Source organism: Girardinichthys multiradiatus, chromosome 6 (assembly GCF_021462225.1).
Source record: "Girardinichthys multiradiatus isolate DD_20200921_A chromosome 6, DD_fGirMul_XY1, whole genome shotgun sequence".
Taxonomy (NCBI): Eukaryota; Metazoa; Chordata; class Actinopteri; order Cyprinodontiformes; family Goodeidae; genus Girardinichthys; species Girardinichthys multiradiatus.
The window spans coordinates 39,292,114-39,305,097 of NC_061799.1; the positions used below are offsets into that span (position 1 = coordinate 39,292,114).

Consider the following 12,984-nt stretch of genomic DNA (forward strand, 5'->3'; position numbering starts at 1 on the left):
ATCCTGTTTGTTTCTTTCTTCCAACCAATTCCCAGTAACCTCAGGTGGCGTTAAACCCTGAATAAACGGACCTATAAAAAGGTGTCCGGGCAGGTTTATAAAATATTCTTTCTAAACATTTAAAGCTAGTCACAAATAAAAGTACATGCATACAGCCCTTAATGACTTTCTTAGTGAAGGACTGTGGGTGGTGTATTGTAAAACATTGTTTAATAAGGAATCTATTTTAGCTTTTATTTGTTGTATCCACTGAACTGAAACATTTCTTGTGAAATAACCACATCATATTTTGCCAAATTGGGTTATGAACCATGTTGATTCTCATGTATTAAACTGTAAACTGACATGAAAAAAAACTTCCTACACAATATAAGGTCATTGTTAACACCTAAAAGTCCCCTTCACATCAGATTAAGGCCACCTTACAGACTCCACAACTAAAACTAATTTGGAAAACCTCATTCCAGTGTAAAAGCAATCATGCTCTTAGTATTCATCTAGAAACATTTCCCTACTGCTTTCCTGGCTTTTCTACAACAATGCTACCACCACAACTATGATACCTAAACAAAAATGTCTTCACTAAGAAATATTGGAATTACCTCTAATAGGAAGTTTCTGCCTCTACTGTCAGGTTTGAAAGCCTTACTATGGAAGAGGAAACTGGTGCATGTGGGCCATAACTCATCAATAAGCCACCTTGCACCTACCAGGCTTCTCCACACAGCACCCAGGACCCAGATATAAACTCTCGTTATCTCCCTGTGGAGGTTTTGTCTATGTTCTGATTTTCAAATGTTGTTTTAGTTCGGTGTGAAGGGGACGCTCGGAAAGGAAAGCCGCTTTAAATCAGAAACTGTTATGGCAGCCCATCTTACCATTTGTCTTTTTCGTTTCTCTGTTGGAGAATGCACCTTTCAATGTTAGAACTGATAGCTGTAAATCAGTTGCATAAACTGTCTGCCTTTTAAAATGGTTTGAGACTTCGTTTATCCCCCGAACCTTGATTGTCACAGTTAATAACACCTCTCAACCTTGATGAGTCCCATTGCTCTTTATGAAATGAAATGTAATCAGCTAAAAACCTCCAACTACTCTCAGAGGATTGATTGGAGCAAGCAATTCCTCATTAGTCTGATTGCTTCCTTAGATGTGCACAGCTTATCATGCCCTAATTAGTTATTTTCAACTGATTTGCAAAAAGTGACACATGAAGGAAGTTGAGCAAAGTAAATACACCTATTCAGAAGTCACCTAAATGGTTTACATTGTCTCATCAGCATGCAATCTTATTTTTTTATACTAAACACAGTAAGAAATCTGTAGGATTTTAGATAACAACATTACTGTCGATTCTCTGTCTGTTTATTGAGAAGGCCTTATATTTCAGATGGTAGCAGAGGTTCCCAAATGTTTATAAGCTGAAAACCTTCAGATGGGAACCCAACAAAGCACAGGTGGTAAATTGGAACAATACAAGATTGTTGTTTATCCTTGGACGGTTTTGTTGCTAAATCTTGCTCAGCAGCCAAAAGAAGATTGTGACTTTGACCTAAACTAGGCAATTACTAGTTTTCCCAGGTCTTCAGAGAGCCATCTGCCAGTCGCATCTTGGTTTGTTTGTAGCATTGTTGTTTTGTTTTATTTGAATGTTTCTGTATCATTTCTGTCGTTGGTTTCATATCATTAAGACGTTCGACCCCAGGAACGACTTTACAGAAGTCCTTTTTGGGTGACAAACCAACAGTCGTTCAATAGTAGGTCTTTGGAAATAAGTAAGAAACGTTTGGTGGAGAACAGCAAACAGTGGTGGTGCCACCATTTTATTTGTTCACCCTTTCCTTCATTTGTATACAATTTAGTAGTTTTCTTCATTCCGTCATTTTGTTTGGTAGTTTTAGTTGAATTCGTCTAGCCTAGTAAAGAGTTCATTTATTGAAATATTTTAACTTGGAGTTGAATAGTTTTGTTAAACTCTTACATATTCTTGCTGAGTGCCAGTGCTTGAAACACTCTTTCGTCTTCTGTACTAATACCATCGCCATATTGGGCTGGTATTCACAGAGCAATACTTGGTTATTTAATTAAATATTAAATAACTTAAGCATATTATTGCACAAAACTCCAAACTTTTAAGACAGCTTTCTCTGCATGATTCAGTTTCCTTGGCCAAGCCACAACTTAGAATGATGAAAAACAAGTCCTTCCTCTGTTGGGAGATAAACAATTTATGTGGTATCTATCCTGTATACTGATAATTAGGGATAATCCAGTACAATTGTACTATTTCCAATGATTGGAAGAACAGAACAGACACGGATCTCTATGTGTTTGGACCCAGGTAGTCTGTCTCTGTCTTTGTGGAGACTTTCCTAATCCTCTGTTGTGTGTGCGTTTGTGCACATGGTGGCTATTAAGTCAGTTACTGCATGTGGGGCAGAGCTGCATTATGAAAGGACAGGTCAAGCTATGTTTGTTGTGACAGCGCAGCACGGATTTTCCTCTCTGCCTCTCTATTTATGTAAGAGCCAGTGAATTAGAGTCGGTGTATAGAAGGAGGGTTTGAGGGGGTGCTCATAGTGGGATCATCTGGTTTGCCACAGGGACAAGTCAGTCAGAGAGAGAGACAGAGCGAGGGTTGGTGAATAGGCAGGAACTGCTGTGCTTCTCTGCATCATCAGCATCCTCCGTCAGTGCTGCTGGCTGCAAACCTTATTATTTCTCTGCAGCTTTAACTCTGCTATTGGACAGTATGTACCCAGAGGAGAATCATATGGTAAGGTGCCTTCTTTATTTCTGCATTTATTCACTGCTGGGAAAGACCAAAACATCAAACCTGCAAGTTCATTTGCCTTTTACACAGCAGTGTTTTCTGCAGTCAGTGTAACCTTCCCTCTGTCGTATGAAATGTAGTTCCGGCTGGTGATACAACTAATTGGTTTGTAGAAAACATGCCAGCTGGCACTGAGTGATTTGCAGTTTTTGTTGCACTCCAAGACTTAATTTTGTACTTGTTTTATTTTCATTGATGATGCTGCAGTATGTTTTCATGAATGGGATCAAAAATCAGTTCAGTAGAGAATGATTATCCCTGAAGGTATCATCAGAAGCCTTCTAAGTTTATGGAACTACTTTGCCTCAGAGAAACTGACCTTGAAGCTTTTATTCACAAGCTTTTGGCACCATTGTGTTTATCCCATTCATCTAAAGCTTTGATTGTTTATCAGAAGCCAGAAGGACCAGACTGAAAGTTTGGAGAAATCCGGAAATGTCTGAACTGATGGTGGGAGGAGGCAGGGCAGCCAAGAGGATGCATTCAGCATTTGCCTTGATGCATTACATAACCACCAGCTACGTAACATTTATTTGGACAGCTGCCTGCAGAGATGAGCTTTGGGCATCAGTGATGATGACATGACTTTCATTGAGGACAGATCAGTCTGTGGTATTAATTTTGGATTTTCAGTAAACTCTGCAGTTCATAAATATGAATTATTTTAAAAACTAAACAATGACTTTTAGGTTTTATGAATTACAGGTGAACTTCTCTTGACTGCTTTCAAATATAAATTTGTGGTAACATCAGTTCTCTTCAGCAGCATCAGTCCTGGTCATAATGAAAGGTGTCTTTGGTTTCCAAACAAATGCAAAAAAAATTATTTAGTTTTAAATGTAAAAAAATATTGCTATAGATAATACAGTACGGCATGATTGAATGATTTACACGAGTTAATTGGCCACTTTATTACCATTTATTACCGTTAAGTCTGGCTTAAATATACAGATGCAGACAATTTGGGTGGGACCTCTGGTGAAGATGTGTAAATATATATGTACACATATTAACACAAAAATCTTTTTTACAGCTGCATAATCTAATAATAACAATAAAAATATCCAACCTTTAATTTAAGTACTTTTTATTTATTAGGGAAAAAATCCCCACTGTTAAAAAAAAAAAATCAGATTTTAAGAAAATCTTCCGTGACATTAATGTAAATGTTATTAAAGCACTTCTTTAAATTCATGCTTTACTATTTTAAGTTCATCATAGTTTCTTAGGAACTACATGGTGATACCTTCCGTTTCCTGGGGGTATGAATAGGATGTGACACAGATGTCAGTTTCTTTGAACCTCTGGCCACCAGGTTGGGCGAGGACTGGAGTTTATTTTGATACCACACAAAGAGAAGAGAACGGCAACAAAGGGAAGAGCTCTTCAAAACAGTTTGAGAACTGCAGCCGTACAACACCAACTATTAGATGCTAACAACATGCCAAGCTATTGTTTGGAAGGCATACCATGAGAAAAGGCCTTCCTCTCTAACCATCCAAAATATAAACATATGAAGTTTGCGAAACTGTGAGCTTTGGCCAAGAGAGTAGGACTGAACTTTTTGGCAGCAAACACTCCAGGTGGGCCTGGCGTATAAAATGAATAAAAATGCATAAAAAAAACCTCATTCCCACTGTTAAGCTGTGATGCTGTGGGCTTGCGTCCCTTACAAAGCCCCTGGGAACCTTCCTAAAGCGCATGGCAGCATAGAGTCTTTGAAACAGAACATTTGCAGTACAAGGCTGATGGACTAAGATGATGAAATGGGTTTTCATTGGGGGTTTTAGGAGGATATGATCCACAACATGGCCAGGGACGGCACAGAAAGGGTTTACCCAACTCAAAATCAGCCTTCTTCCATGGCACTTTTAGCCCAAAGAGCGAAATCCTACAGAAAACCTGTCGGTGCGCTGAAAAGAGTATCAGCAAAAACCTACAACTCTGGACGATCTAGAGAGATTGTTCATAGGTCAAGGATCTGTTTCTCTGCATCTCCAACCCTGTAAAATAGGTGGAAGACTTGCTGCTTTCCTATTGGCTAAAGGGGGTCGTACAAAGTATTAGCAGGAGCGGCATCATCAATGTTTCTTAACGCATGGTTTTATTTTCACTTACCAACTGTACTCACGATAAAGTTTGGATTTTTTTGTTTTTTACTGAAATTAAACTACTGCAAAACATATATTTTTATACTTTTTTACTAATTTGTCTGCATTTGTATGAGATGGAGATTATTGTTCCAGCTAAAGTTTCACTGCTTTGCATTGAATCACTTTTTAACTTTTTCCCTTTTCAGTCTTTTTTTTTTGTTGTGGGAGATTTTTACCGTCTTCAAATGTTCATACTGAGATTTACACCAGAAACTGATGCAAACAGCTAGGTCCTCTACAGTTAATAATTAATGATGCATTATTAATTGGCAGACCTATTTTTATTTGAATTTTGTGTTGTCAAATGTAATTACTGTTGCTGAACAGCTAAAAGTAAAAAAAACTGCTCATTTTATATATAGCATCAATTCACAACACGTCGTCCCAAGGCGCTGTACAAAACAAAGCCAATCCACTCATACAGATTCCAAGTCATTTGCATTTATTTCAACTGATTCAAGTCATCAAACAATGCGGTCAAGTTAAGTTTATTATTAAAATTGGTTAAAAGGTTTTCTATGAAAGGAAACCTAGCAGATTACCTCGGAACGTGAATTGGATTGTTTATTTACAAGGGCATCTCAATAAATTGGAAAATTGTTTAAAAATTCCTTTATTTTTTAGTAACTTAGTTAGGGCTGTATGGTATTAGAAAATATTGTGATGATATCTGTTGCGATATCTGCCTATTTTTGTCTTTCCTCTCTTGTGCTTCCATACCTCTCTGACCCTTAGCATTCTGAACAATGTCATTTGTGTCCAGTGTGATAATTTCTTTTATTTGTATCTTTATTTCTGTTAGTTATAAAAGATTTTCTGCTTACAGCAAGTGAAAACACAGCATTTGAGATTAGAATATTCAGACCGATAGAAAACATTTTACATACAGAAATGGGGGGCTTAATGAAAAGTATGATTACACCTGCTTAAAGGTTGTTATTTTCAAAAGGTACTTTTAATCGGACTAACGCGCCTCATTGGAAGACATATCTGTACATATTTTTGTCATATAGCTATCCATGTCCATCAAACGTTGTAATTGTGCTATTCAATAACTTTACATAGTCTCTTAATGCACTCCTAAATGCAAAATAGCTTACTTTAAAGTTACATGTGAGGATATTATAATCCTGTATTTAGCATTCAGCTCCACCAACCAGAAAACCAAATCATTATCATCAGTTTTCTGTCAGTTCCCTCCTAATCGACGCACATATATCTGCAGCCACTAAATGATTAACATTTAAGTGTTGCACCATATAGCACAATCTCCCAATGTAAATAAAGGTTTGCTTCCCGCCCGGCCCATGTGTACTCTTGCTTCTCTAGCTAACGCTGCATGTGCTACAGTTTCTTATTTTCCAGTAGAAGTGGATGTCCCCGTCCATTTTGTTCTTCCTGAAGTTGAAGAATGTGATAAGCTTTGTGACACTAAAAGTCTCCTAAATAAACCAGACTGCTGTTGAGATTTTAATGAAGTTAAAGACATGAAGTAAAAAGAAAAAATAACATACCATAACACGTAGTAAATTACTCTATAAAAAGTCTGAAAAGCAAAAAAAGTATAGAGTTCCTATTCTGTGTAGTATTATTAAGGTAAACCTATTATGCGGTGCAAAAAGCAGTGTTTATTTTGCTTTAATGTATGTATTAACATTTAGATAACAATAAGAAATACAGGTTATAAAGAACAACATAATTGTAATAATGTCATATTGTTTTTGCAGTATTAGGGATAATTGTTGCTTTCCGTGTTTCAAATAGAAGCAAATAGATCATGTTTTACATTTTGTTTTTTAAACTTTGTGGAAATACCATGAAACTACTGCGTTTTTACTCAGTAGTTTTACTAAGTCATCATATAGCGTGAGGACCTCTTAGCCGAGTTTGCTAAATACATGCAAATTGATTGTCTTCAGTGAACCCAAAAAAAAAAAAGCAGGTTAAAGTCAGGAATCTGGAGATGGTTAAACTTATGGGTTCATTTAAATCTCGTCGATTTCTTTAACCTCACCTACTTTTAATTTCTCATTTTATTTCAACATTTTTTGTCTGTTTAGCGTTCTGGCACCAGCATAAGGGTAGCTTCTTAACCAGGGGTCTGCAACCTGCGGCCCTTTGGCCCCTCCACTGTGGCTCTTACGAAACCAAATAAGAAATGTTTTTAATTATAAAGGTATTGAGATGGGCGGGTTTAGCAGTTCTTTTGTATCTGCAGTTCTTTTGTATCTGGTACAAGGCTTTTAAAACAATTTGAACGTTTGTTTTAGCTTCCATCTATCTGTTTTTTATTTTTAAGTGGCTGGCCAATCGTTCTTCATTTTCCATATTTACGGAAAGGCCTCACTCTACAAAATAGTTTTTGTTCTTATAAAAATTAGATGATTCATTTTGTTCAAAAAATTTAAAATAGAAATAAGTTTTAGCTTAATTTCCTTAGCTTTCACAATAAAACATTTCATTTAGTACATGTTTGTAAGATAGATTTTTTTGTGGCTTGACAGTTTAAATTTTGTAGCAGCAGGAGCGAAAGTGGCTCATTGAATTGAAAAGGTGGCTGACCTTCGGGTCAGGATGTGAAGAAGCTGTCCATATGTTGAATACTTTTCAGCAGCTAAAGCTTAAATCAGGACAGTTCAATCAGACTGGTTTAGTCACAAAGACAAACTCTCTGCTAAAAGCTTAACCTTATAATACCTCACAGCATCCAACTGAGTTTTTCTGACCCATTCTGCAGAAGCTCCATTTAGTCTCTAGCCTGGTTGTTAATTGTGAATACAGCCACACAGGTCAGAGGTCACAGGATGGAGAAACTAGTTCACACATCCAGAACTGAAGTGGTTCTGGATTGAACATCAGATCATCCCAGCTTAGAGCTTTCTCAAGCTCTTTTAAAGGAAATCACAGGTCTGCTTAATGTGTTTTTGCAATACAAGATTACAGAAATAAGCAACTGACCCACCCAGCAGGAGCTACGGGAGTGGCTAAAAAATATGCAATCACTTCTATGTCAGGCAGCCTTTCTGGTTCCTGTGTTCAACGTTTGATTGCCACATTTTCGTTGAGATGTAGCACACTTGAGACAAAACGGGTTCTAACATTTCATCGTAGCTCAAGGCCTCCTTATTTGGAGCTTAACCATAAATTACATCAGACATGCCAAGGCAGGCATTCTCAGGCATAATGTTAGCAGCTTGCAGTGTCAAGTTAGAGCTGGCTGATTCAGCTTTTAGACTGCTGCAAAGTCAAACCCCTGGTGTCTGTTTTAAGACATAGCTTAAGTATAAAAAGCAATCTTTTTTTAATTAGATAGCAGCCACTATGGCCGTTTGATGGTCTGATAACCTGGTGTACCTTGTTAGAATAAATCAATTAAACAACATTTGTTTTTAACAGACATACACCCTGGTGGGACACCTAAACAAAAATATAGAAGAAACATCTGCTGAATGTTATATTTGTCCTAAATGACGCCCAAACACATTTTTAGCTGTTCTGATCTTGGTTTTTCTAAAGTAATCTAGCTAAGGTTAACTACTGCAGTTAATTAGCTGGTTTAGCTCTACACACAACATACCATTATGAAGACGCACCATAATTTTGGCAAATATTTTTTTTAAATAAAATTAGATGAACCTAAAATGCACAGGCTTTGCCATGAAGCTCAGAACTGACTCTGCTGCATTCTTCTCACACTGATCATCATTGAGATGTTGATACGGCTTAATTTAAGTCTACCTGTGGTGAATTCAGTTGATCTGACAGGATTTGGAAAGGGACACACCTGTCTAGATAAGGTGCTGCAGTTGACAGTACACGTCAGAGCATAAACCAAGCATGAAGTCGGAGCAATTGCCTCTAGACCTCTGAGACAGGATTGTCACAAGGAACAAATCTGGGGAAGGCTACAAAAAGTTTTTAACCGCTTTAATGCTGTGATCCTAGAGCTGATCGGCCGTCTAAACTGGGCAATCGGGTGGCCAAGAACCAGATGTCAGAGCTCCAGCGTTGCTCCATGGAGAGAAGAGAACCTTCCAGAACAGGGGTCTGCCACTTTTACAATCCAAAGAGCCATTTTTACCCTCAGTCCAGAGAAATAAAGCTAATTTAAAGCCGCAAATGACACATGACACATTTGTTTTTGTTTTTTTTAAAAAGAGAACAAATTTTTGATAAATATCAGCCATAGGAAAAGCTGTTGGTGTTTTTAAAGAGCCACCATTTAATTTCTGTTTCTACTAAAATAAAGAAAAACATAAAAAGAATTTTGCAAAAAGAGAATGGATACCTTTTGTTCTATGAGATGTTGATATTTGTGGTAAATTATATTTAAAAAGTACATAGTTTCCTCATTCTTTGACAAGAAAGATAAATGTAAAAAATATTACTGATGCTTTTAATATCTTTCTGTTGTGAAAATTCAGTGCAATTATTCCATGGGAATAAACTGCTAAAAACTGAATTTGTTTATTATATCTATATGTAAAATACAATATGTAATAACTTTTTTGCCCAAGTTATTAAGAGCTGTTGTGGAAGGTCCAAAAGGCCACTTTCGGCCACAGGTTGCAGACCTCTGGTTTAGAAGGACAACCATTTATGCAGCAATCCACCCATCAGGCCTCCGAGTGGCCAGATGGAAACCACTCCGTAGTAAAATCTTCTGATCTGATAAGACAAAGGTTCAAATCTTTGGCATTAATGCCAGGCATCATGAAAATTTACTTAAATGCAATACCTGTAAAGTTGTTATGACAGTTTTTTGTTTTTGTTCAACCGTAATTCATGAGTAACTGGAACACCGTTTTACAAAATTAATATGTTGTAAGGAAGAATCATTTAACCCTGTGATCAGACCGGTTTCTATGGACACACTCTACTGAACATTTAAATGTTTGTATTGCTTGGAAAAAACAGACAAATATCTGACTGAAAAAAACGTAAAAATCTGAATATGGAAAATCTGGAATTTTAAAATGGTAAATATGTAGGAACCCTGACTGTAGTGCAACTTAAAATTTCAAAATGGCCCCTACCTGTTTCAGCAAATATTTTAAGGTGAAGTTTAAGTTGATAAAAGACATTTTTAACCAAGTTTTTCTACAAATCTCAGTATCTGTTATGCAAAGACCGACACTAAATGTGGTCGACTGACGTCCGTTGGAGAACAGCTGGAAGAAGTTCTTGTGAAAAGTCCTTTTATCTCATTAGGATAAATATTTCTAATTGAAAAGCAGTGACTAAAAAACACTGACTGACTGATTTTGCAAACAAACTACATAAAACCTTTCTAACTCGTTTTCTTCTAAAACACTTTTAACGTCCATTTTGATTGGTAATGTTGTTTATTCTGGTTCAATTTATCTTTTGATACAAAATGTTTATTACAGTTTTAAAACTTGTCCGTTTAGCTGTCCATGCTTCTTATATTCACACCAAGCCCTGTTTTCTCAGGAGCCTCTGCTGAACACAAAACAGCCTTTGAAGAATGTGTCATATAGTCAATACTGTTAGCAGGATAAGTCGGTCCGTGATGCGTAGAGTCTCTTCTCCAAAGCTGCTGCGTTTACCTGTCAAGCTGATACCGGCTGTACAGCCTTAAATGTCTGTTGGATCCGAACGTGTCCGCTTGAGTTTGCACATTTCAAAGTGATCTGTGTAGAAACCCCCATCCTATTGGAGGTGGTGATTGAATTGACTTGACAAAAGATTAAAAGACTGGACATTACAGGATGAATTTTAGAGACCTGCTGAGTTATTCTGGGAAAATGGATGTTCACTGACAGCTTTCCCTGCTGCAGTATGAAGCTCCTGTACTTCCCGTTTAGAGGAGGACCTGAGATAACTTTATTTTGGGTTAGATGAGCAGATTCTTTCAGGGGATGTGCCCTCCTCTTGCATCTTCTTTCTTATGCTGCATTCTCTGTGGGGTTGATGTCTTAATACTGTCCTTGGTTCTGTTGTTCTACTGAGCAATGCCTCTTGATCTTGTTGAACTGGTTGAACCTGAACAGGCCTTTGTGCATGGTAACCTCAGGCTTTTTGTCTGAGAAACCAGAGACGTGATAAACTCTTTTACTAATTTGTATTCAAGATCAAAAACAGGTTCAAACCAGAAAACTGACCGGTAATCGGAATAGGAAACAGCCTTTTTTCCAAGGAAAGTTAGAGTTTATGAATACAAAGTCAAACCACAAAGTTCTTACGGTTTTCTGCCTTCTACTCTCTGCCAAGTCATGTTCTCACTGGATTTAAGTTATAAGTTAAATGCATCCCGTCTGATGTTTGATTTCCCGCTCTGTTTCGCAATGTAACTGAGCAAATGCATCAAGAAAGTGTTTAAGGAGAAAAAAAATCTTCATAATGTGAACATCCGCAGCGTTAACCAAAAGGTGTGCACACATTTTATCTAACTCTGACACACTTAACACTTCTCAGCAGGAAAAAAGAGTGAAGTATCAATAGGAAATTATTACAATTTGGTTTTTTTTATTTAGGCTGGGTGAAAATTACTGCAGTTTTTTCCCCATTTTATCTCTATATCTCCCATTAGAACAACCTTGCAGGTTTCAGCTTTGTCACGGGAGGCAATCAGAGCCTGTTTCTCTGTCTGGCTGCTTTTCTTTCCGCTCTGCTTCCTCCTCCGCGTGGAAGCTAAAAGATGGAAAACTGCCTGGAGCCATTTTCAAGTCAGGTTAAAGCAGCCAGCAACTTCTATACAATGCAGTTTTCTCTATTTTTGTAATTTCTTCCACCTTTTCTGTTGTACCTTAAACAGTTATTGTTGCAACCCAACTTCCTGCATTTAAATATTTTATTCTGTGTTATGGTTTCGCAGCGCATCTCTCTCATAAAGAGATAATAATCCTTTTATTTTTGTGCTTAGCTTTATTACAGGTGCCTATGAGCTTTCCATTAGCTAATCAGCTAATTTTAAGTTTTTCCTCTATGTATTTCTTTTCACCGCAATAAAATATAATGGAACAGGATTGAATGAACACATATCACAAAATTAATGACGAAGTTGAGAAAAATTATATATTTTAAATCACATTTTGAGGAAGACGGGGAAACCGCTTTTCTGCGTTACTAATCAATGACTTAACTAATCCTTGTTACACAGATTCACATGCAAGATAATGCGTGCATGTTGTACTTGCATATTTAAGCGATCGTTCCTGTTATCCTCAGAGCAAATGTTAAGTACAAAGGGATGAAGGGGTGGGCCTTAAAAGAAAGTCGCAAAATAAATAGCAATAAAAAGATTGACGTTTGTGGTTGTTCTGTGCTCTAAGCTGCACCTGGCTAACAGCTATGTTGCCCCGCAGATATGTTTACAGTTATATAATTCAGCTAATAAAAGACAATAATCTGTCTGAGCCCATTTCTCTTAGATTTGTGGTCGTATGGGACAGAACTTAGGAGCATATTATAATGAAGTCACAGAATTTAAACTTGTCAGCTCAATACCTTCAAATGCTCATCTCATCTTACAAAACCAAACCTACAAGAAATGACTCAGAATATACCAATCTGGGTCGGTCCCTCGGCTGCTCTGTCAGCTCATCTTACGGTTGTTGTTGTTGCACCACCTTATGTATCCAAATTCAAATCCATGTGCAATGAGCACAGACCAAACAACGAGATCTCAGAAAGATTGTAAATGAAGGCTAAAATACCATATCCAGGCAGATTTTTGCATCTGTGACCACAGCGTCCATTATCCAAATAGAAGGTTCCTAGTCAACAGGAAATGCAACTCCCCATTTATCAGATGGATTGTGTCAATGATAGAAAAGGAGCCAAAGAAACCATCCAAAATCATTCAAACTAAAATCCAAGGCTGAGGTTCATCCAGTTTTGACTTCACTCTGTTGCATATGAAGCACAATGGGCTCCATAGAAGAAGATCCAGGAGGGCTCCCCTACTGACTGAAAAACACAAGGAATTCAAAGAGCCATACTGGAATTCACAAAAATGTATTTTGACATGAGAAT

The 12,984-nt window shown here is 37.2% G+C and overlaps 1 protein-coding gene across 8 annotated transcripts in view; it reads left to right on the top strand.

Moving 5' to 3' along the window:
• LOC124869659 (rho GTPase-activating protein 12-like) overlaps nt 1-12,984 on the top strand; it is a 77,231-nt gene that overhangs the window by 17,953 nt on the left and 46,294 nt on the right. The window contains exon 1 of one of the 8 annotated variants that reach the window (XM_047367643.1): nt 2,625-2,776. The exons of the other annotated variants lie outside the window; for them this stretch is intronic. Coding sequence (XP_047223599.1) covers nt 2,753-2,776 — 24 coding nt within the window. The 5' untranslated portion in view covers nt 2,625-2,752. Of the gene's footprint in view, nt 1-2,624; nt 2,777-12,984 lie in introns of those variants that run through there. 8 annotated transcript variants of the gene reach the window in all.